Genomic DNA, 25170 nt, shown 5'->3' with positions numbered 1-25170 from the left:
TTCCGCTCAGAGTCTTCTCCTGTAACTTCTTTCTGGACTCGGAAGGGCTTCCTAGTGTTTGTTCACACTGGGCAGAGGGGAGGACAGGTGGAGCCCAGATGGAAGGAGAGAAAACTCCCCGAAGACAAAGCACAGGCAGAGTTGCCAGGGGAAGCCTGGTAAAGCAGCCCACGCGGCGAGGCTCGCACCCACCGCCAGCCCGGCTTCCAGCTCTGCCGCCAGCTCCAATTAACGAGGTTTCCTGGCGGTGGGGGTGGGGACTTGCCTCCTGCCAGGGAACTGGGAAATGCAGCAGGACAAACCCCTCCGCAGAGCTTGCTGTCTTCCAGCCCACAGTGGTGCCCAGCTGTGGGTCGCTTCTCCGCTGGCAGCTGACCCAGGTGGTGCGTTCCTCTCAAACAGGGGCAGCCGCCCGCAGAGACGAGGTGCAGGAGGAGGAAGTACGAGAGCAGGTGCTGGCTGCTCAGGGATCGCAGGGGCACCTGCGTGCAGGCCCATCAGGAATCCAGACCCCAGAGGCCACCAAAGCAGCGCTCACACTGGCCTCTGTGCATCCTCGAAGTGGTTCTGCCCACCCGACCCACCACCCCACTTCTGCACATGCTCAAGACGCCCCCCACACCACCCCTGGCCCCGCAACCCCTTACTCCTGCAGACCCCCTGTCTGGAGTGCCTTCTCAGCCTACCTGGACCCCGGCCCTTCTCCAGACATAGAGGCACCTCCAGTCCACCTCGGGAAATGTCCCAGCACCCCCTACACAGGCAGGGGAGAGGGAATTTAGCCTTTATCAGACACCTGCACCATTTTATTTTATTTATTTTTAAAGTCTCTGAAGCAAATGTGGCAAAATATTAACATTTGTTACATCTGGGCGAGAGGTCCACTGATGCCTATTATATTATTTTCTGTAGGATTGAAAACTTTCATAATTAAAAATAAACACTGGAGAAGCAGAGCTGACTGGCGGCAGTGCCGCTAGAGCAGGGGGTCCTGCTGGGAATGCTGGGGCGCAGGGGCGGTCAGGAGGACGGGTCTGTGAGGGAGGAAGAGGGTGCAGCGACAGAGGGAGAAGGAGGGTGGAGGGACAATGTGGGGAGGGGTCCAGGCAGCGGCTGGGTTTGGAACACGCTAGGGTGAAGGCACGTGTGTGACTTACACACAGACACCCAGAAGGGTCAGGCTACTAGGCACGTCCACTTGGACAAGGAATCAGCCAGCAGGTCAGCTCCTATTCCATCTGTCTCCACCCCCTCGGCCTCACCCTGAACACAGTGACTTGCCCATAGCAGGTGCTCGCTCCCCTGCCCCCAGCTGAAAGCAATGAGTTGGACCAGCTCGAACTACCAATCACTCAGAGAAGATATTCAAGGGAGAGCAAAACCCTGCCCCAAACCTGTTCCCGATGCCTACCTGACCCAGATCACTGACAGCTGGTGGGGTATTTTGGGGCCAGCCTGACCCTACAAGAGCCACTCCTTTTCCTGGGCAAATACCCACTGTGCAGCTATTTCTAGCAGGAACAGCAGCGGGGCAGGTGTGGCCTTAGAGGGACACCATGGGGTGGGGAGGGATTAGGCAATGGAACAGACAGATGAGCCCAGGGACACCCTCTGTCCAGCCAGAGAAGGGGAGGAAGGGGGAAGAGCCAGCAGGAGCTGCCCAGCTTAAACCCCGTCCAGCTCGGGCAGTGCCCACCTGAAGAGGCTAGCCAGTCTCGCCTTCCCAGCAAGGGAGGACAAGGACCCCTCTCCTATCGGTGGCATGGGGCTCCAGGCCAGCTCTGGCCCAGGTCGGGGCAGCAGAGAGGAGGGTTTAGCATGTGAATTCTGGAGCCAGAATCCCAGGCCTGAATCTGGCTCCTCCACCTTTCTGTTGTGTGACCTTGAGATCCTTATGTGACCTCAGTACCCTCATCCCTCAAAAAATGGGGGAGAGTGGGGGTGCCTGCCCGTCACCAGAGGGTGGGCTGTGAGCAGTCCAGAGGTAACAATGATGGAAAGGGCCCAGGACAGCGCCTGACGCAAAGCACGTGCTAACACAAGTCACATTACAGAGGCCCTGCGCGGTGGCTCATGCCTGTAATCCTGGCACTCTGGGAGGCCGAGGCGGGCGCATTGCTCGAGGTCAGGAGTTTGAAACCAGCCTGAGCAAGACCGAGACCCCATCTCTACTATAAATAGAAATAAATTAATTGGCTAACTAATATATATAGAAAAAATTAACCGGGCATGGTGGCGCACGCCTGTAGTGCCAGCTACTCGGGAGGCTGAGGCTGACGCCAGGGCACTCTTTAAAAAAAAAAAAAAAGTCACATTACAGAGAATTCCCGCCAGTCTCAGGGCCCCTGTTCCTCACCCTCCCCTGCCTTGGGGGAACAAGTCAAGGTCTGTCCTGGGCTCTTTCCTTCTTTCTGGCCCTTCCTGAGCTGAACAGAGAGCGCAGAAGTGAGGGAAGCCCTTGGCCTCCCAGGCCTGGGCCCAGATGTGCAGAAGTAGCCTGGACAAGGCAGGACTACGGCCACCTGCAGGCACATCTGCAGCCGGGACAGGGAGCTCACTGGGCCCAGGAGTCTCCTCACTTCAAGACTTCACAGTCAAGTCTGGCTTCGCATCAGAATCACTTCTCAAGCCTGTTGGAACTCCAGGCACAGGGGCCCAGCCCTAGACAGATTCAGGAGGCTGGGAGGAGAGGGGGCTGCATGCGTTTTCAATCCAGCTCATGGTGATTCGGATACCCCGCCAGGGCACAGGCCCCCGTGGGTCCACCCTCCCTTAGCCTGAATGTAACCCCCCAGCCAAGAGACTCAGGTGTTCCAGACTAGCCCAAAGTGTCCCAACTGCCAGACTCAGGCAGTGGAAGTCTTTTCCCAATATGCACCAAAAATTATATAGAGCAATGGATAGAACCTCACATTTTTGAGTCCTCCTATACAATTTTCTTAACACTTTGGCAAATTTCTTTGCCCGGCCTCTTCTGTTGTGGTCCCCACCTCACCGCAGTGTGGGATGGAGGGAGGGGCAGGTGCGCTGGGAGGTAGGTACAGGATTCCTCCTGGGAAGGTTCCAGGACTGAGCGAAGCCCTGGGAACCCGGGGCAACACGAGCCTGGCTCCTGGGGCAGTGCAACAGGCCGGCCTTCACCAGGGCTGCCCTCGGAGACGCAGCCCGCACTGTCTCGGCGGGAAGAAAGGCTGGCTTGTCACACCTCAACAACCCTCTGCCAGCATCTCAACTCTTGCCCAAACACCAGCCTCACGCTTCCTGTTTGGTTTGTTTTTTTAAAGGTACATCTGAATGTTGTCCATTTAGCCCCGGCGACCACCCCCATTCCTTGCCTCTTCCCCAGCCCCCCAGCCAGCACTGAGCTCAGAGTTCCCACACGGCTGAACTGGCCACTTCGTCCTGCGGAGCAGCAGATAAAGGCTCTGAATTAGCAGATGGAGCCAAACCCTGGCTGGCTTTGGGGACTGTCTCCTGGCCGGCCTGGAGGATTGATTTCCTGCAGCTTGGAGGTGCCCACGACCCTTTTGTAGCTGAGAAAAATGTTCTCCTGGTCCAGGCTGGACAGACACTGTGCTCACAGGGAGGAACCTGGAGCCCCTTCCCTTCTCCAGGGGGCCAGAGGCAGCAGCAATGATCTCGTAATAATAATGCCCACAGCCGCCCCAGGCTCCATGGTCAAGCTTTCCTACCTTATCTCCTTAAAATCTCACAAATCCACGAGACAGGTTCTGCAATTAGAGCCAATTTGCAGATGAGAAGGTGGGGACTCCCTCCGAGGTTAGATAATGGCCCAGACGCACACAGCTGATAAGGGGTGGGGCCGAGGCACAAACCCAAGTAAGTCTGCGTGGTAACACAGCCCTAGCTTTCCATCTCTGCGAGATTCTGCCCCACTTGGAAAGTTGGGAACTTGGCACCGGGAACCCCACAAGCCCTTCTGGAGAGGCTGATGTCATCCCTCTGTGGAGGTATCCGGGGGATCTAAAATCTTTTTTCCTTGGCTGCAGCTAAATTGAGGATATAAAGGAAAGAGCTCCAATACTCCAATGACTCCTGCAATGGTCTGATCTGAACCAGCGTCCCTGAGACCCACGGATGGCAGCTCCTAAAATCATCTGGGAGCTGAGGTCCAGCGCGGGCGGGCAGGTTGCCCACGATGGGAAGTGATGCAGCTGATGTCTCCAGGCAGATCACCTCTGGGAGGAACAATGTCTGTCTTCCCTCAAGAAAGGCCACGACTAGATTCCCATAGCACACCCTGACTGTCCCACATGCCTGGTTCCATAAGAGTCAAGAGCAAAACCTCAGGGAGGGTGGGGTAGGAGGGAGGAAGGACCAGGATGCTGAGACCTCCAGGCCCCAGATGGGATGCCATGGCATGCAGGCCTGGTGAGGGTGGTCTACACCCTGGACCACTCGCTTACTGTGGCAACACCCACTCAGTGCATTCTGCCCCGATGCCTCCACCAGCTGACGGCTCCCTCAAAGGCCACGGCGGTCACCCTGGCCTTCCATCCAGGACAACCCCTCAGGGTCTCCAGTACCACCCATGGTGCCAGGCACATAGCTGGCACCCATTCAGAAGTGCCACGATTGATTTGAAACTCCGGCAGGAAGAGAGTGACTCGGTCATGGCTGAAGCTTCACACAGCACACACACACACACACACACACACACACACGCACACACACCACTCACCTGGCCACCACCAAAGATCTTCCTTCCCTTCATTCTCCAGTTTGGAGGGGGGCACTGTCCCCCTGCACACTTTCCAGCCAACTTTCCCGTCGGTTATCGCAAGGGGGGAGAAGGGGGCCTGATGGGGCCGCAGCTGAGTTTTCTAGGTCAGACCTTTGGGCCCAGGACTGTAGGAGGTGGCAGAGGCAGCAACTGCATGCCAAGGCCTCCCTGAGCTGACTCCCAAACACACCCTGACATGACACCTAACACCCGGGAAAACAAGGCATGCAGCTCCGGGCAGTCATGCAGGTGGTGTGAGCTGACTCAGACGCTGCCCCTGGCAGAGCTGGGGTTTATTGTTCAACAAGAAAGGAGGGGCCGGGCGCTGTGGCTCACGCCTGTAATCCTAGCTCTTGGGAGGCCGAGGCGGGCGGATTGCTCAAGATCAGGAGTTCAAAACCAGCCTGAGCAAGAGCGAGACCCCGTCTCTACTATAAATAGAAAGAAATTAATTGGCCAACTGATATATATATATATAAAAAATTAGCCGGGCATGGTGGCGCATGCCTGTAGTCCCAGCTACCCGGGAGGCTGAGGCAGAAGGATCACTGGAGCCCAGGAGTTTGAGGTTGCTGTGAGCTAGGCTGACGCCACGGCACTCACTCTAGCCTGGACAACAAAGCGAGACTCTGTCTCAAAAAAAAAAAAAAAAAAAAACAAGAAAGGAGGGTGGCAGTGGGCAGGAGGTGTGGGCAGAGCTCCAGAAAGCCACCAAGCCTGTGAGGGAGCTGCCACCAACCCTTGGGGGAACTAGAGAGAAGTCGTATGCTCTGTATAGGCGACTTCTCTCCAGGGAGGGTAACCGGCCCTACCCCTCCCGCCGGGAGCTCTCTCGGTGATGCGACAGAAGCTTCCTGCCCTCCTCAGCCAAACACAGAGAGAGGACTTCTGGATGGGAGGCTAGAATCCCAGACTGGAATAAACTAGAAGCTAAAGCACCTGAGTTCTAGTCCTGCTGTCACTTGTTGGTCCTGTGATTTTGGACAAATCACTTCCCCTCTTGGGGTCTCCTTTCTTCATCTGTCAAATAATTGAAATAAGTAAGATCAGAGGGTGGCCGATTAGTTTCTCCTCAAGGTGCCATTGCCAACTGATAGGCAGTGACTTCCTAAAAATATCTGGTTTTGTTTTTAGAAAGAATCTGAGACCTTGTTTGGGCTCGTGATCGATTACCAGTGTCTGCCAAAGGCACAGAATGGGAGAGTGCCATGATCAATTAATGATGTCTGCTGTGGGTAGGACTGGAAAATGGCAACATGAGTGCCAGATACTTACCATCCTGCTAGATCAGTGGTCCCCAACCTTTTTGGCACCAGGGACTGGTTTCATGGAAAACAATTTTTCCACAGACTGGGGGTGGGGAGGTGGGGTGTCATGGGTGGAGGCGGGTGGTATGGAGCTCAGGCCATTATGCACGGGCCTATTTTGTAACAGGCCATGGATCAGTAGGGGGCCACGGCCTGGGGGTTGGGGACCACAGTGCTAGATGATCTCTAAGGCCTTCTGGTTGAAAAGTTTTCAGTCCCACTCACAATTCCCCAGTGGACATGGCTAACATCAGTTGACAAGCATGTACCTCCCACACTGTCATATTCGCACACAGCTGATTTCTCCCCTGAAAAGGACATTCTCATCAGTCCAGCTGGGAACAGGCAGCCCTCCCAAAGACCCAGTGCCCACACTCACAAGACTGTGCCTGGAGGGTTAGAGCCAGTGAACAGGTTTACTACTCCGCAGACATTCCAGCTTCTCTTACGACTCTCCCCAGTCCACAAAGGAGCTTCCCCCACCGTGTGAACATCCCACCTTGACCCCGGGGAGAGGCTAGAGGACCAACAAAGGACAGAGATGGCTTCTGACTTCCCAGTGCACAAAGGAGGGTCTGATCTGACAGGGCCTTATGTCCATTAGGAACAGGATATGGCTGAATTCCCTGGGCCCAAGAGACACATGCCTGGATCAAATGCACACAGCTATCTCAAAAGGTGTGCACAGACTGAGTATGCGTCTGTGTAGAAGATGGATTTCCCAAGTGTACCTGTAGCACGGTGCATGTCCAACAATCGTGGGCAGCTTCAGAGATTCAGGCAGGTTCCTCTGCCCTGTGTATCCACAGGCTCTGCCTGGGTAGAAAGTTCTCCTGATGGCAGACCCCGGTGTGGTGGTTCTTGGGGCCCGAGCTCAGCCCTCTGGGTCTTATTGCCTTTCATGCACAGATGTGCAGAGGCCTCCCCCAGACACCCTGTCCTTGCTGCCACTGCCCTCCTCCCCCCACCTCTCTCCATCTGATCGGAGCCAGGTCCCGAGAGGCCTCACAAACACAAGGGTCCTCCTAAACCCATGGGGCTAGGCAGCTGCACAAGAAGTAGTAAACTCCATCTGCTTCGAAGGGAAAAAATAAAGCCAACTTTTCCCAATGCCCTCCAGCCAGACACCAGGTAACCCCAGGGTTAAAACTCAGTGGTAAGAGGTTTTCCCATACAGAGCTTGCCGTGAGGTACCATCTCACCCAGACCCTCCCTCCACAACACTCCACTGCTCCCACCCCCACCCCTACCCGGACCTGCCAGAGGGGAGCTCAGGAGAGACCGAAGGAAGCTGGACTTCACCCTCAGGCCATAGGGCAAGATGAGTGGGAACAGCTGAGCCAGCTCCCAGGAGGAAGGGAGCCAGCCCCGTAATTCCCAGGAGCCAGTGGAAGCCCCACAGGGCCCGCCTGGACTTCTGCTGTGTTCCATCAGGAACCCCAAAGATGCCTCTTTCCAAGAGCAAGGAGAAGCTGTCAACCAATAGCTACTTTTCAAAAAGCAGTGTTTTCCTAACCTCAGTGCTGGGAGCGAAGTGAGTTTGTAATTAAACTTTGCAGGTGAAAAGCATTTATCTAGGAAACTCTTACCACCACCATCTGCCTCTCCTGCCTGGGGACAGACTGAGCCATTTGGTGAAAGTGAAGTCTAAATTAATGGGGCACAGGGAGAAACCTCCGTCTCCAGATGGAGTGGGGATCCCTAGCTATTTTCTCTTGAAGTTTCTGAGGGCCTAACTGGTGACATTTTAGCTTCCTTGTCTAGAATCTGTGTTTGTCACTATTCTAAGGGCTTTCTCTACAGGGTTTGTTTCATTCTATTTCTACTGTTACCCTATGAGGCAGGTATTATTACTAACCCCATTGTACGGATGAGAAAACTGAGGCGTAGAGAGGTTAAATAACTCATCAAGGCTTATACAGTTAGTAACTGCTAGAGCTGGTCCTGGAAGCCAACCACTCTGGCCCTGGAGCGCATGCCCTTAACCACCACGCTCCACCACGCAACTCTTAGTAAGACTCTGTCACGACAAACCATACTAAGAACATCAAGAACCGCTGCCCGAGTGCTTCTTGCCCCAGTACATAATTCATGGATTTTGAGTAACATTTCAATACAAGATTCCAGTTTGGCAAGATAATTTGGACGGTCCCTGGGGTTGACTGTAATGGGATCTAACCAGTTTACATTCCACAGGAATGATCTAGAATGGTGGTCCAGGAAATATGAGGTAATGTGATTTTAATAATTATTTTCATTTTCTTTCTCTTGTTATATATATGCTCTTAATATCTATTATTTTAACTTGTGTTTTCTGTCCTATTATGCCATCAGAACCATGAGGACATATTTTATTTTAGACTTCCCACTTTCGCCACCCCTCCAGAGGCATCTCTTTAATTATTAAATATTAATGTTGCAAATAACATATGAATGCACTTTTCCATTTAAAAAAGTAAAACATTACAGATAAGGCTAAGGTTCCCTTTTGATCAACCCCTCCTCCCAGTGATGTCCCTAACCCCTATCTAGAGAGAACTCTGCTATCAATCTGGGCTACAGCCTTCTAGATCTTTTACAAATATATACATACATATACGGTATATGTACCTGTAAAAGATATACCTTGTTGTTGTTGGGATTTTTTTTTTTTTTTGTATAATTGCTAGCATACTGTAACTATTGTTTTGAAATTTGCATCGTTCATTAACATTTCTTAGAGATCCATCCACGGAATTGAGACCAGTCTCGTTTATTCTATTGCACTAAGTGGTATGAGAATATCACAGTTTTCTCAGCAACCCTCCGCGGACTGTCATTTAGGTTGTTTCCCATTTTTGCCAAGACAAACATCACGAGGCTCTCCGTGCCTGCCTGTGACTGGTGACGACCGCAGCCGAGGCCGACGTTCTCCTCTGTCGAGGGTGTGTGAGCGATCACAAAGACCCACACAGCTCACTGCACTGCTGAAGCTGGCATTGCCTTGCCCGTGCAGAGGGTGCCGGAACTCTCTGGAATCCTTATTAGAACTTGGTACAAAATCATTATTAGAACTTGGCAGGTTGCTTCCCCAGGCTTCGGCCCCCGGCCGCTAGGGTCAGTGATCTCGAACAAATTCCCTCGATGATTGAAAGGCAAAGTGCCTGTAGGAGAGACATTTCCCCCGGTTTTCTGCTCTCAGGTTGATCCCAGGCAGACACCAGGATCATGCCAGTTTGACCCAGCTGAGGCTCACTCTGGACATCAAACCAAATTAAGGCTCATAGAAGTTTAATGAATGAAAAATTCAACACGGTTTTTCAGCTACTAAGTGAAGGACTCGGAATAAGAACTCCTCTGACTCTAAACATGCAATGATCCTCTATAGCTCCATAAATGACATCATAACACACCCACACCCACTTCCATTCCAAGGCCAGTTATTAATGATTCAGGGACTATAGTTTTGTGCACCCATCATTAGCCGGGCTATTTGAGAGCTGGAGAGTAAGTGTGACCCTGGCGTGGGGTACGTGGGTAGAGAGTCTAGAGAGATGAATAAGGAAGAGAGATAAAAGTTATTCAAAATAGGTTAAGTCCTTTAGAGCAAATGAGCAAACCCGAACAACCCTCTTAACTCTATCTTCCAAGAGGTGCGGGGGAAGCTAAAGGGCCTCTCCCGGCTCTGATCAAATATTGACCCTGTGCTCCAGCTGGCCAGAGTTCAGACTAAAGCACCAGCAGCCCCGGGGAGCCAATGTTTGCAGAGCAATTACTGCAGCCCAGCGCCTTGTAAGGCAGTTGTGAAACAACCCTCGATGGAGCCTTCCGGTCCCCCCTCGGTGGGACCAGGCCATGGGCGAGACACTTAGCAGTGGAGGACCCGTGCCAGATCAACAGGGGCTGGAAATGGGGTCCAGCTGCCAGTGAGAAGGCAACTTAAAAGGCATCTGCAGCCCCTGTCACAACTCCAAGCAACACAGGCCCTTTATAACCAAACGGGGCTTAACGCTAAGCCTTGTCCTGGTCAGCTCCCTCTGGGACAGGTCCCTTCTCTGGGTAGATAGGGCTGAGTGGCGAGTTATTTTTAGAAGAAGCTAATTTCCACTTGGAGACCAAGAACCTCTTTTCTTCCCTCTTCCTCACTTGAGGAAGTGCTCTCAGAAGCCCTCTCTGGAAACTGACCTGGTTTCTAGAAGAGGTGTTTGGAATCACGGCTGAACTGAATGCTCTATGCACGGGGCACATGACACAGGAGCACAGTCTCCCTCTTCTTGCTGGCGCCCTGCACGACTTCGGGGGCAACCTGGGGAGGGCCTGGGAGGTGGCAGAGCAGTCTGGGGTGGGCAGAAAGCCAGGTCAAGCCTGTAGTGTGTTCTGGACGGTCTAAACTGGCACAGTACAATAGAACCTGCCACTGTGGCTACTGAGTGCACGCAATGTAGCAAGTGTGACTAAGGACCTAAACATTTAATTTAAATTTTTTAAAAATAAATTTTAAAAATTTAATTTCATTTAAATTATAGCCACATGTGGCCAGTGGCTACCACATTGGACAGCAGGGGTCTAAAGCCTCCATGCCTGGGCTTCCGCGTGGGCAGGGAGAGGGGTGGGTTCAGCGTGCAGCCCCCCATGTGCGGCGGAGGCAGAACCACCGGGTCTGAAGGCAAAAGATATGGTGACAGAAAAGGGGCTAGGGCAGAGGAGAGGGGCTTATCCTGGCACTCCCTGATGGATTTTAGGGGAGTGTCATGACCAAAAAAGTTATTAAGATTGTAGATACGCATTCGTGCATTTGTCCGGGGAGAGAGTCTTTTGCTTTCACAGAAGCACAAAAGAATCCCTGATCTCAAAAGTAAAATAAGATAAAATAACTCATTCATCTGTCAGATAAAACGCACTTCTTCAGGAAGCCTGCCCTGATCCCAGAGTATAAAGTTTCCCTATAATATGTCCATAGCACCTTTCTTTGTAACATCTGGAATAGTATAAAATAATACTGTTTGGTCTTTTTTTAAAAAACTAAAATCTGTCTTCCCTCACTAAGCTGTAAGATCCATAAAGGCAGGAACCAGATCTGCTTTGGATCACCAGTCCATCCCCCGAGCTGGCATTCTGCCTGGGGCGCGGAAGGCAGACACTTAAGACTGGATGGATGGGTAGGGGAAGGAAGGAAGGGAGGGAGGGAGGGAGGGAGGGAGGGAGGGAGGGAGGGAGGGAGGGAGGGAGGGAGGGAGGGAGGGAGGGAGGGAGGGAGGGAGGAAGGAAGGAAGGAAGGAAGGAAGGAAGGAAGGAAGGAAGGAAGGAAGGAAGGAAGGAAGGAAGGAAGGAAGGAAGGAAAGGAGGGAGGGAGGGAGGGAGGGAGGGATGAATTAGGGATACACTTTACCCCTATAACTAGGACTCTCAAAAAACAACCAAATTTCCCCAAACCAGGGTGGGGGTGGGGGGGGAAATGGCCATGTCACTCCAGGCTGCTGTCACCAATAAAGACCATATGGGTCTTTGTTCCCCTCCCAAGAAGGCTGCTCTTTCCTTCCTCTTCATCCCACAGCATGTTACTTATACCTCTATCTAGTATTTACTTCACCTAGAGTAGAATTAATTGCTTAAAAGTCTGCTTTCCCCACTAGATGCAGACTCCTGGCAGGAAGGGGCCTCGTCCTTCTCACTGGTGTGTCCGTCAGCCTGTTCCGCTTCTGCCCTGCACGAGAGCCACTGCCTTGGCAGTCTTGGCACGGGCACATCCACTGTTCCCGGAGTCAGCCTGGACTGCTGTCACCTCTCCACTCCTATCCTCCCCACCCACAGCCACAGCCAGGGCGGGGCCGCCAGATTTAGCAAGTGAAGATGCAGGATGCATAGTGATATCTGAATTTCAGATAAACAACCAAGAACTTTTTAGTATAAGTATGTGCCATACAATATTTGAAACATACTTATACTAACAGAAGCATTTGTTGTTTATCTGAAATTTAAGTCACATTTATCTGGCAATCCTGATTCAGGACCTCACAAGCAACAGCAGCTAGTAAATGGAGCCCAGGGCTGGGGCGCAGAGGGGGACCAAGATCAATGACTCTGTTCTGTGCATTCCTCAAGCTTCCGAAAGCGTGGGATGAGCAGTTATGGGGTGGCTGTGGTTTCTCTTCCCTCTCTCCCCTGACCCTCGGACTGTCCCCACCCCCTATGAGTAGCTCCCCAGTGGGCCACCAGAGTTCTAAGTACCTTGTGGAGGACTCATTCATGCCAAGGTCACCTCAAAGGGACACTGGCTCTTCTCCAAGTGCAAGCCTCCGGCTCTTGCCTCCCTCCTCTGGGCTGGCTGCCCTGGCGTGTGTCTCAGATCGTTCATTTCCAAGCATTTCTTGAGAGCCCCACATACAGGGCAGTTAGGTCCTGGCAGAAGCTTTGAAGATAATAACCCAGACAGATGTTCTGCTTCAAATCTCACTTGCATGCAGGCAGGTGGGGGTGCCGTGCTGACAGGGACTCTGCCGGGGACAGAACGTGGGGCTTGTGCTCAGCTCTGTGACAAGGCACCCTTCACATGCCCCCTGGCCTCGTGGCTGAGGAGCGTGAAGGCTGGGGCACAGTTCCATCTCCCCGTGCACCCTACCCCTCAGAACTGGAGGGTACGTGTGCTGTCCCAAATGAAATGGGGTCTGCACGTACCCCAGGCTCTCAACTCACAGCCACGAAGGGTGGGGACCACGCGGTCTGACTTCGCACAATTCCCAGGTTACGTTAGAGAGGTGGGGACCCAAAGCCGGCTCTCGGTAACCCGCCCTCCACCAGGCATAGAAGACGCCTTTTGAAGAGGGAGACAAGAGAGGGGAAGTCAGGGGACCCATGCTGGGGAGAGGGCAACTAACTTACAGGAGAGAGAAGACACAGGGGTCCATCAAAGGGGTGTCCAGGCCCCCTGCTATTATCTGAGTGCCACGTAGAAACCCCCAAATGGTGCCCAAGTAATGCCAGATGTGAACGTGTATCTCATGATCTAAACTGGTTTTGCTCAGTGGTTCCTCACTGGGGGTCCACAGGGGGTCTGTGAACACCTGACACTGTAAGGAAAACTGTACGCATACACTCTTTTTCTGGGGGGAGGGCTTCCACCAGAATCACAGAGGCGTCTGTGGTCTCCAGGAGGTGCAGCACCGTGAGCTGGTGCAGCAGCCTCAGCGAGTCTGGCCCTTCAGGGTCCCACATGGGCTCAGGCGAAAGGGAAAGAGCAAAGCGTTTCTGAGAGCTGTCCCCATGGGCCACACCCCGATCCCAACATGCTCCCCTCCTGTCCCAGAGGCAAGCTCCAAAGAGGAGCTGGGGCTCCCATGACCCTAAACACCCTGGCACGGGACTGGGCACAGGGCAGCCCGTCAGCACAGACAAAGCCGAGTGAGGACAGCAGCAAAGCAGCACCAGGGGAGCGGGCCCCACGCCCCAGGCCCTGCCACCATGCAGCCAACGTCCCATCACCTGGTGACACCAAGCAATTCGCCAGGCAACCAAGTGTCAAGAAAACATGGGGCGGCTCATTCACTCCTCCCAACGACCCTGCTGGGTGGGTTCCATTCTAATCTTCATTCTACAGATAACAAAAGTGAGCTAAGAGAAGTTAAGGAACCTGTCCAGAGTCACACGGTGACAGAGCCAGTAACCAGTCCCAGGCAATGTGTCCCCAGTGCCTCAACTCTACGCCACTCTCAGAAAGCTGAGTTCTGAGGGCCACCAACGGCCAGAGATGAAGTTAGCAACTCCCTTTGCTCTTCCTCTATAGGAGCTGCCATATTACAATCGGTGGTCCTGATACATGAGGAAGGCTTTCCAAAACACATGCCACTAAGAGTCATCATGGTGTGCGACACGGGTTCACAGAGGCCACACTTGGCTCAAAGGTTAAATTCCAAGAAACCATCCCAAGCCCTTCCCAAACTGCATCTACAGGCCAGCAACGACCCAGAGGGACAAGCCTGGCCACGCTCATGGCCGCTCCAAGGCCAGGGCCAGCGCACTGCACAAGCTGCTCCCTGCTCATGTGTCCCCTCCCCATAGGAGGAAGGAGCCCTCCAGGCAAGGGAGAGGTGGGGTGGGGGGCAGCATTCCTTTCTTGTGACAGGCTGCAACTCGGGAGGGGCTGGGGGACCAGAACAGAAGGGGGAAGAAGAAAAGTTCTGATGTGGAAGTTCGAGCTGGCTCTCAGGCCCCTTCAGCTCTTCAATGAGTCCTTTCAAGGCTCCCTCTTCCCGAATGAGTTATCATTTCCTGTCCAGCACACTTCGCCCATTGATGGGGTGTCAGCAAACCCCACCAGCTCACACTGCACCCAGGGAGACTGGGCAGGCATTAAGGGGGGAAGAGGAAGAAGTCAGAAGGATAAGGAGTGGCTTTCAAACCCATACTCAATGGGATATTCAATCCCATACTGCGGGATTAAGAGAGGATTTGTACACAGGAAGCGGGCTTGTCTCATAGGTAGATAAGGACAGTGAGATAAAATCAGGTATCGGGGGCAAAACAGGCAGGCCTGACCTCTCAAGATGACTCACCACCAAGGCTGCCGAGGAGGGAGTGGACCCTGTTGCGAGGACTAGGAGTGAGGGTTTCTTCTTTGCACTTTTATTCACCTAAGCCAGGCTCACAGCCCTGACGAGGAATCTAGAACATCTTGGCTTTCCCATCCTGGGATAGGAAGGATTGCTGCTCAACTCACAATGATTCCCTTTTCTCTGGTGCTTGCCTCTCTGATCCACAAGGGTGGGCTGCCTAGTGGCCATGTCTGTGCCACATAACCCTCCACCCCTGGCCATACTGATTGGTCCAGAGAGGACACCTGACCCAAGACAGACCAATCAGAGTCTTACCTGGGATTTTTCAATTTGGATCTAGAAGAGAGTCAGTCTCTCTGCTATTGGGAGCCACAGGATAGGAAATTCTAGAGCTGTTGAAAGCTAACTTCCTCAGGATGTGAGGTAATAGAAGCTGAAGACAGTGCCCAGAGGAAAGCAGAGACAAGACAGAGGGAGGACAGATCCTGGTTTCAGGTGTTCCTGAAGGCCACTGCCTCACTGCCCACGTGGTAGATTGCATCCTTCCAACCACGTCTCTATCTGTCTAAGCCAGTATGAGTGTAAAACTGTCACTTGTAACCAAAAGATGCCTAACTAAATTAGCTTGTACCAAAGGGGTGTCTGCAATGGTAACTCCGGGATCCATACTACCATCCCCCATGAACATGCCTATGTGTATTAGAGACACACCTACCATGCACATGTACAACCCGGGTGGCAAGTGCCTCGTCTGGTTAGACAGACACAGTGGTATGCCAAGTTGTGTCTGTGGTTCAAGAAATTGCTTATTTTCTGTTTCCGTCTTCTCTGTGTGTTTGCTTTTCTTTGCCTGCAATGATGTGGCAGCTTGTGTTTCACCCTGGATGTGTGTCGACACATCTGCTCAGGCATACAGCACCTGCGGCCATCCTCCCACCTCTCCACCATGGTTTCCTACCCCCAGATGAAGGGGGGTGACAAAGCATGACTGTTAAGATCATCTGAGGAAGCCCAACAAAGCCCTGAGTGTCTCCTGCAATACTCAAAACTGGAAAAGGCTCAGCTCCACCATCGAGCTTCCCTCTTCTGTCCCTCTGCTCCAACCTGCACTCTGACCCTGAGAATGCTGCCGGCGGATCTCGGATGAGGGAGGACCGGGAGAGGCCAGCCCACCGGAGAGACTCAGGCCACCATCTGAGCTCCAACCAACTCACCTGCAGGTCAAAGAACTTGCTGTACCTCCGGTAGATGGTCTGGGAGGTGGAGTCGGACCAGGTCACGTTGATGATGTATACCTGTGGGGAAAAGGTAAGAGCAGGTGAGAAGGTGACCAAGGTGGGCTTCAAGCTTCCAAATATCACTTAACTGGACTGCAGGTGTTCTGTATGGCTAGGACCATTCTTTTTCTCATCTCATGTGTCCCCAGGTCCTAGCACAATGTCAGCTACCATGTGGCTGCCACAATATATGTTTAAATACACACACGCATCTAGAGGGGCACTCTGTAAAATGCTAAGGATGATTATCTTAGGCAGGCAGGATTAAAACAATTGGTTTTAATTTCCTTATTTTTATTTATATGTATCTTATACAAGGAACATAAAATTGGGGTCATTACATTTTTTTAAGCAAGTAATTTCCAGTGATTCTCAAACTTTAGAGTGAATGAGATCTATGAGGGGCATTCCAAAATTGGAGGTGCCTGGGCCCCACTCTCTGAAATTCTGCCAGGTTTTGAGGCTTGGACCGCTACACTTTTAAAAACTCCAGGTTATTTTGCTGCAGCTGATCCTCAGAACTCGCTGTGAAAATCACTTTGGGAATCGTAAGCATTTCAGAGATGCGTGATTCATCTCAGTGCTGCTGGGTCTCAGCTCGGTGCCCGGCACAGAGCAGTGCTCAGAACACATCTGGCTATGTTGGACAACTAAGCTGGCCCTCTGGATGAGAAGTAGATTTAAAGGAGAGCTATTAGCACGTGGAAGATTTGAAAGCTTTTCTCTTCGGGCGCCTTGGCAATGCAGGCGTTTCAGGGCCAGATTGTCACCCCAGGTCCCAAGGCTCCATCAGGTTCTGCAGTGGCTCAGACCACTCTGGAAGGCTGGCTTGGCCCAGGAGGTCACTGGAGCAGGAGAGAAAGCCCCTGGCCCACACAATCTGGATTGCTGTCCCCATTTCTGTCCCTCCTGGGAGAGGTCTAAGCTAGAGGGATGGGTCCCCTCCCACAGCCTGAGGGCCCTTTTGCTGAACTTCCTCCTCCTGCCTGAGGTTCACAGCAAAGGGAGAACACTGATGACACACAGGTGAAACAGGAGAGAGGCAGTGGCTGTGGGTCCCCAGCGGTGGCTCCCATGCCAGGACCACCTGGGGAGCTGCATAAAAATGCAGATTCCTGGGCCTCTGCCTAGTGATTCTCATCCTGTAGGTCTGGGGTGGGGACTCTACCAGTGAGGAGAACAAAACAGCCGGAGAAGCCAGGTGTCTGGGCCCTGGTGAGAAGGAGGGATGTCAGCAAAAAGGAGCAGCATTCAGACACGTCGCTACCAGACTGGCTGAGCTCCCGGAGGCCTGGAGCAGGGACTGCACACAGGAGCGGTCCAGTCCCTCCCCTGTCCCCAGTTAACGGACAAGGAAACGAGCTCTGAATCCAGTCCCTGCCCCTCTCCCACCTCTAAGTCACAGAGGCAGCCTCATGCCACGGGGCATGTTTGTTCTGAAATGCAACCGAGAAAAGGGCCATAAAGCCAAGCAAATAGGACTGAATGTTGCCACCCAGAGATGGGGCACTTATGACACGTGTCCCTGATAAGGAAGAACATCAAGTAATAGGCCACTCCTATCCTTATGAGCTCAAAACAGATTACGGGCTATTATTACAATAAACGGGGATACGCTTTGCTTTATATCATATGTAAATGTGTGGCTCATGACCAGGTTGTAAAACCATTAGACAATGTAATGTTACCTAATGTTTGGGTGACTAAATGCTACTAGATGCCAGTACAGTGCAAAGCATTTATGAACATTAGCTCATTTAACCTTCTGCCCAGTGAGGTAGCTACCACTGTCATCCCCATATTGTATAGGAGGAGGGTGAGGCTCAGAGAAGCTAAGTAACTGGGCTAACTAAATACAGAGCTAACTAAATACAGAGCAAAGGACTTGGACCCAGGTCTAGTGAGTTCAATCCCTATGCTCTTAACCACACTGGACTATCTCCCTATGTGCAAATTTAGGAGTTTGGATATTTAAATCAAACGACTTGATCAGGACCACTGAACAACACCTTTGTTTTGTTTTGTCTGTAGAGATGGGGTGGTCTTGCTATGTTCTCCAGGCTAGTCTTGAACTCCTGGCCTCAAAGGATCCTCCCACCTTGGCCTCCCAAAGTACTGGCATTACAGGCCTGAGCCAGGCTGCCTACCCATTAAGTAAAGCTCTAAGTGGTCCCGGAAGCCGGTACAGCCCTCATCAGGGAGTGTGCGCGGAGGAACAGGGGAGTAAAGGCAACTCTTGAGACCAAGAAGAGACAGAACTTGGGAGCCCAGACAGAAGTCAATAGGGAGGACAGCTACGAAACCAGACTGACGCAAAGGACACCCCCGTGCAACCAGCATCACCGATGGTGGCGGGGTGCTCCGGGATTCCCACGGGGGTTATAACCTAGCCCATTTCCCCTGCTGACTCCAGCCCCATCTCCCTCCCCACCTGCACCTCCTCCTCCTGCAGGTCCTGGGCGGGGAGCAGGTGCTGAGCATGCACCAGTGCTGCCTCCTGCCCCCTGCGGCCTAGCCCTCCCCAGAGACAGCGCGGTAAGCCAGCGAGCCCTGCGAGGCCATTAGACAGCGGCCTTTCTCCTGAGCCGACCAAGGGGAGCCCAGAGGAAGGGCTTAGCTTGGGCTTAACACACCCTGCATCCCCTGTAGCAATTAGGCTTCCCTTCACCTCCCAGGGAGAATTAATTGCAGGCTCACAGCCCCTGGCAGCTGGGAGGATCCTGGGAGGACTCTGCTTTTGCAAAGGAGGAACCCAGGGTGGTGATTAGTCAAGGAAAGGGCATGGGCGGGAGAGAAAGAGCAGATTCTTCAGTCAGCCATAGCTGGGTTTAACTCCCAGCACCCTCCTCACTGGCCCTGAGACCTCAGCTCAGACCTTCAGGCTCCTCCTCTACACAACGGGCGCAAGCTTCAGGGCTGCCAGGCCTGAGGCACGCATGGTTAGCACTGCAGTGTGCTCACACCCGTGAGTGGCAGAGCTGGGATGGGAACCCAGAGCTCCTAGTTCTCAGCCTAGGGCTCCCCCTCACACGGCCAGAGCACGCCCTCCTCAGAAACAGTTGAAAATTCACAGCGAGTCCTGTCTCTTCAACCCTTGATCTGAACTCACACCAAAGGTGCATCCTTTGGAGACCCAGCCAGGAGAAAGAGGTGACAGAGAGCTGTCTGTGTGACCCTTGTTGGCCACAGACACCTGGCCAGGACACGACCATGCTTCCTCCCACCCCCTGCAAAAAAAAGCATTTCTTTCCTTTTTGGGCAAAGGATTGCTCCTGCCAACATCCTGCACCCACTTCCTATGTCCTGAGCAGGCACGAGTGTGACTCAAGTGTGGGGTGGGAAACAAGCCCCCAGTCCCAGGTTCTCCCAAACTTCTAGGATTTGCCAGAGGCCCCCCCAGGGCCTGGGTCTAAATCCTGGGTTGAGGAGATGGCCAGAGACCATGCAGATAAGCCTGGAGATGCAGGACGGTGTCCAGACCCCTTTCTCTCATCTCGGCAGCAGCTCGTCTGCTTTCCTCCAAACCTTGAACCTCCCGGACTGTCGCTCCTGATGAGAGACAGGTGCACAGCATTCCAGCCCGACCCACCACCAGCCCCGACCCCAACACCAGTTTCTCAAGTCTCCCTGGGCTGGCCCTGCCGCCACTGGAAACTTCAGAGATGAACAGCAGAGAAAAGCAGGTGACAGGGAAGGGGGACAGGGCAGAGGTCATCTGAGAAAGCCGGCTCTATTTACAGCCTGCGTTGGGCCCCAGATAAACTCTCCTCTGGCTCCAGCAGCAGCCAAGATAACATTACCCGGCAGCTGGATCTCAAGAAAGGTTTGGCAATTAAACATCCTGCTTCCAAACACTTTACTTGGGGTTATGTTTCCCGGGTGGAGTTTCCCTTCCTTCTGGATTTTAAAAACCCATGGATTCTATTTCCCCTGTCTCTGGCCATTCGGGGCAGATGGCAGGCGTCTGTGAAGGCTCACAACAGAACAGCACCTGCTTCCAGCTTCCCCTGAGTCAACCAGATGGGGAGACCCAGAGGCTCTTGCTCTCCTGCCACGCTCACCTGCGATGGAGGAGGACCGCCACCACGACACAGCGGGGGGCTCTCGCTGGGCAACCAGCTCAGTGCCTCGGTCTGACCGGCCTGCCCTTTCTGAGGTCGTACTGGGCTGCCTTCTGGCCACTCAGCACACGAGGCCCAGCCGTGTCTGGGGCTTCCAAGCTTGTCTTGCCAGTGGGTGCTTCTGTCCTCTCTGAGCCTTGCCCATTCCAACAACAAAATGGCCTTGATGCAAATCAGACTCACGGCTCGACTCCAGAGCACACAGAACGAAGCCCACCCAGTTCCCACGGAGGGATGTCCATGATCTGATCTGAGCTGGGACTAAGTAACAACCACAAATTTACAGCCCAACCATTCCTAGAAGGCGTAGGACCTGCCTGTGTTTAATTAGAAAGTTCCAGTAAGTACTTGTTGCCCCCGTTGCTGAAAAAAGTACCTTGAGGGTCAAAGAGTTAGGAGCTTGGAGGGAACTGTATATCTCCCTGGCACTGTGGCTCAATTTACTGAGGGAGGCCTCACTTTCCCTGGACCCCTGCCAGCTGTCCCTGGCCCCAGGCCACATGGAAACTCAATGACAATCTTCTTTCACCTGCTCACATGACCATGGGGCTGGCATCAGCTGGCTAGGACTTCGGCCATTGTACACAGTTGGGCAAGCTGTTCACTGCCCAAAGGTTGCCTGGTCACGGGGAGAAGTAGGGGTGAAATTTAACCTGTACTCCACTCTCCAAACTGTGTACCTTGATTCGGGGCTGCAGCCATGCAGAGAAAGGGGCTAACGTTATTCTAACTCACACAGCACCTGTTCCCCTGGGTGGACTGTCACTGCTCTCTAGGGTCTTCAAGGTCAAGACCCAGCTCTGCAACTTCCTCAAGTCTTCTGGAGTCTGGGGATGGAGGGATGCCTAACATTTGTGATTGATTGCTAAAGGATATGGCCCCAGAAACCAGAATGAACTCAATCTAGCAGCCAGCAGAGGGGAGTTCACATTTGGGGACACCTTCACTGCCCTGCCTTCCTGCTGGAGAAGTTCATCACATCAAGTTCTTCCCAGATGATGTCATCCTATCTAAGGTACCAGTAAGTGTAAGCCTTCCATTCAGAGTGCTCCATGCACTAAGTTCTACTGTGGCGGGTTGGTCGGAAGGGCCACACAAGCCCCAAATTAGGCCAAGCTGTCCTCTAGATCCATGCTGCCCAGCAGGGCAGAGGATACCAGGGCTGCTGCTCCCAGTGTGAGTGGCTACACCAGACGCTGGGCCAATGCCGTGTCTCCTACCTGCTGTGGCCCACTGACCGACCCCCGCTGGGAAGCAGTGAAGGTCCTGGTGTCAAAGATCCTTCTTAACAACACATGGCTGCAGCCAGATAGAAAGCCCTGCAGAGTTCCGACATCTGACCTGGGCCCCCTCTAGCCTGGCGAGTCTGTGACCGTCCCTTGTGGTGTTCACACTATGCTTTTCACAATTAGTCAATTATTACATCCGCCTTTGTTTGCTACTTTTTGGCTCAGAACAACCTAGATCTTAACACATGCTGTGTCCGTTTCTGTTTAACATAGGTGACTCCATCTCCCTCCCAGTTTCCCCTTTTCCCCAAGCCTTTCCTATAAGGCGCACTAGGCCTTTCAGTCCGCTGGGCACATGGCAACAATGACAGGCGGACCTAATACAATCTATTTCAGGGCCTCTGAAGCACCAAAGATGTGGCTAGCAGCAACACCTGCAGACTGTCCCCAGCCCCAGAAGCAAACCCCCCATGGCCAAGGAGCAGAACACAAGTACATCTTTGCCAACCCAACACCCTGCCTGCAAAATCAAGTTCAATAGCCTACGGCCATGAGGCTGAAAAGGATGAGCACGCTCAGGTTGGGGCCCTGTTAAAATTCCAACTCTCCTCTGGGGTGGGTATCCTTGTTTGGGGTGGGGAGGGAGGTGATGCTGCAGAACAACCACCTCTCAGAAGCCCGGGTGTGGTGGAGGGCGGCCTCCACTCCAATACGCACACTAACAGGCTTACGACAGGGCTAATGGCCAGGTGGCAGGACCTTTCTAGTAATCCTGACCACCTGCCCCCAGGCTCTCTAGGACTTTGTGTTCATGAAGCAGTCACAGTAAACTCAGAAGTGAACACCAGAATCTTGCAGGGGGTAAAGGCTCCTTCTAGAACCACGTGTCCACCAGTCACATTCAAAACACAGAAGCTGTCCCTGCACACCTGGGCCAAAGGGGCTTCTCTGATCAAAGGGCTTTTCAAAGGGACTCGGAGGAGGGGACGATAGCAGCTGCCTATACTGCAACAAACATCGCTGGAGAGTGTGTAGCGGGTACCATCACACTCGGTGCCTGCCTTGGTCTGCTGGAATCACGGTTTCTGTTATTTAATTTGGCAGGTGATGAGCAGGCGAGAGGGTCTGAAGGACACCTCCACATTGCTGAAGCTTCCATTTATTACTCTGCAAAAGAGTAGTTACCTTTCCAGGGCTGTTCTGAGAATGGAGTGAATTGGTCCTTGTGTCTCCGCATTAGAATGGAAGCTCCCTGACGGGGGATCGTGGCATCCTGATGCCAGCACCACGCTTGACACTAAGAGGTGCTCACTTAACGCTCCCCAAATAAGTGAAGGAACAAAGCAGCCAGCAGATATCCAGGGAGTGCTTGCCTGGTGCCTGGTTTTATGCCAAGCTGAAGGGAAGATGAGGCGAAGCATCCAACTTCCAGGCCCTTACAGCCCAGCTGGGGCAGCAAGGCTCACACTGCAAATCGTGTAGGGAACAGCACAAGACGGCATAATGAGGTGCCAGGAAGTGAGCCTCAGAAAGGACCAGAGGCAGTGCTGGCTTCATGGATGAAGAACATGACTTGAAATTCAAATCCACATCTACTGCTTCCCTGCTGTGTGGGCTTGGGCAAGTGCCTTACCCTCTCTGAGTCAGGGTTTCCTTAGATGCAAAGTGAGGCTTATAAAGGGAGCTTCCCATTAAATGTGATGATCCCCACAGGGCCTAGCACACGATAAGTGCCCAGTGAATGTCAGCTATTTAGACACCCAGGAAAGGGGGAAAAGGGAGAGTGAATTGATTTCTTTCCATTTGACCAGGCTAGAAATAAAAGGGAAGCAGGAAGTAGGGCCTGGGGACATGGATGAACATTCACGAGCGCGCGCGCACACACGTACACATGCCCGGCAGTGGTGGAACCACTACTAATAACAAGCCCAGTCTGGGAAAGTAAACGAGCAAAAAAATAGCTCTGCTGCCCAGGGCTGGAGAAAACAATGACAGTACCTGGGAGTGTCCGATGAAAGGATGGGCATGCTATGTCCAGCCCCTCCAGGGTCAGAGGCTTTTTCTTTTCTTTCTTTCTTTTTTTTTTTTGTTTTGTTTCCTGGAGGGGAAATGAGTGTATAAACTAGGAGCTCCCATGATTCACAGCCCTACCTAGACCTTAAAAAAAATGGTTCAGGCCATGCACGATGGCTCACATTTATAACCCTAGCACTTCGGGAGGCCAAGGTGGGAGGACTGCTTAAGGCCAGGAGTTTGAGACCAGCCTAGGCAATATGGTGAGACCCTGTCTCTACAAAAAATAAAACAATTAGAAAGGTGTGATGACACACACCTGTTGTCCCAGTTACTCAGGAGGCTGAGGTGGAAGTATTGCTGAGAGCCCAGGAGTTTGAGGCTACAGTGAGCTATGATCACACCACTGTGCTCTAGTCTGGGTGACAGCAAGACCTCGTCTCTAACAAAAATGAGGAGAGGAAGGGAGGGGAGGGGAGGGGAAAATGTCAGCTCTTCCAAACCTTCTTCTTGTACACATGATCAATTGGATTCATCAAGAATAGCAAGAACACTAATGACCATGCCCATTTATTGAGTACTTACTACGTTCCAGGCATTGCTAAGCCCTTTGTTCAGATTCTCTCATTTGTTCTTTACAATAATTCTATTAAGACAGTTGTTATCATCTCCAGTTTGCAAATGAAGAGACCAAGGCCTAGAGAGGTGACTGATCTAACTGAGGTCATGTCCGTAGCAAGTGATGGAGCTCAGATTCAAACACAGCTGTTCACTCTGTAACCTGACCACGTCATCCTCTTTAATAATGACAGGCTGCCTGGAACAAGACAGAGTCCCTGACACAAGATTTGCCCTAGTGGTTCAACCTGCTGCCCTGTCAACTGGGTGCTTCACGTTCAGGGGATCTATTGAGGCAGGTGGGTGGGGATCCTTGTATGAGGACCAGCACTCTCTTTTGCATGGTTTAGAATCAATCAGATCAGTTTCATAAAAACTTACTACTCTCTCTGAGCCTCCTCTCCCCATCTATGAAATGGGGGTAAGAATACCTGCCACACCGTGAGTATTAATGAGAACACAGGGAAAGCACAACCACAGTGCCTGGGCCATCATAGGTGTTCCATAAATGTGACTTCCCTTCCCCGTTCTTCCCCTTCAAAGTGACCAGCACAATCTCTTACACTGGAAGAATTTTAGTCTCTTCCCCTAGAAGATTCTGGGGCCCCAATTGGCACTAGGACTGGAAAGGAACCCACTTTGGGTTTCCAGAGTTCTGGGCATGGTCCCCACTGGATCATTCTCTAGAGTACCTGGGGGTATGTGGCTGGACCTTTGTACCTTCCTCCCTTCAACCCTGCCACCTCCCTCTGGTCCCCAGACAGTTCAGCAGAGCAAACAAGTTTGACCACCTCCGGCCTGCAGGCGCTCCAGTGGAGAGGCCCAGCAATGGGCAGTGGACATCTTGGGCAGTGCCCAGAAGCCCAGCAAGGGTGGCAGTGTGCCCAAGCTGGGGGGGACAAGGTTCACCCCACAATGGAAATTGCAGGGGGGGGGGGGGCGGGGGCGGAACTCAGTGCACATTGACTTTCAGGAGCTAGAGTCCTGGAAACTTTAAACAAATGTATCCTCTCCTGAACCATCAAAAGAATTACACTCCTGGGCTTCCAGGGTACTTGGATACAACCCAGTGCATCTAGGAAAGGGTCAGAAAAAGGGGATTCTCATTCCACACACTCCCCAATCAATGACTGACCCAGGCCCCTGACCTCGACACACACATCCTGTGAACGTGCCCCGTGCCACCGTCACACCCTGGAGAGAGGGAGGCAAAGGTTAATGCACACAGCATGGTTTCCTCTTCCTGGGAAACACAGCAGCCAGGGAAGGCCAGAGGCCAGCAGCCTCCTCTGCACACAGCCTGCAGGGGAAGTGACCCCACTGCTTCCTTCCC

General features: G+C 52.7%; 1 protein-coding gene across 4 annotated transcripts in view; it reads right to left on the bottom strand.

Annotated features, from left to right (window-relative positions):
* The window catches only part of SH3PXD2A (SH3 and PX domains 2A), a 224724-nt gene that overhangs the window by 162036 nt on the left and 37518 nt on the right, over positions 1-25170 (bottom strand). For 3 of the 4 annotated variants that reach the window (XM_012770504.2, XM_012770484.2, XM_012770499.2), the window contains exon 2: positions 15794-15874. In XM_012770504.2, coding sequence (XP_012625958.1) covers positions 15794-15874 — 81 coding nt within the window. Of the gene's footprint in view, positions 1-4702; positions 5345-15793; positions 15875-25170 lie in introns of those variants that run through there. The other variant, XM_012770507.3, reaches the window with a different exon arrangement.

This window comes from Microcebus murinus, chromosome 14, assembly GCF_040939455.1.
Source record: "Microcebus murinus isolate Inina chromosome 14, M.murinus_Inina_mat1.0, whole genome shotgun sequence".
Taxonomy (NCBI): Eukaryota; Metazoa; Chordata; class Mammalia; order Primates; family Cheirogaleidae; genus Microcebus; species Microcebus murinus.
Note: the sequence above shows the minus strand (reverse complement) of the source record. Positions and strands in the feature narration are given on the sequence as shown.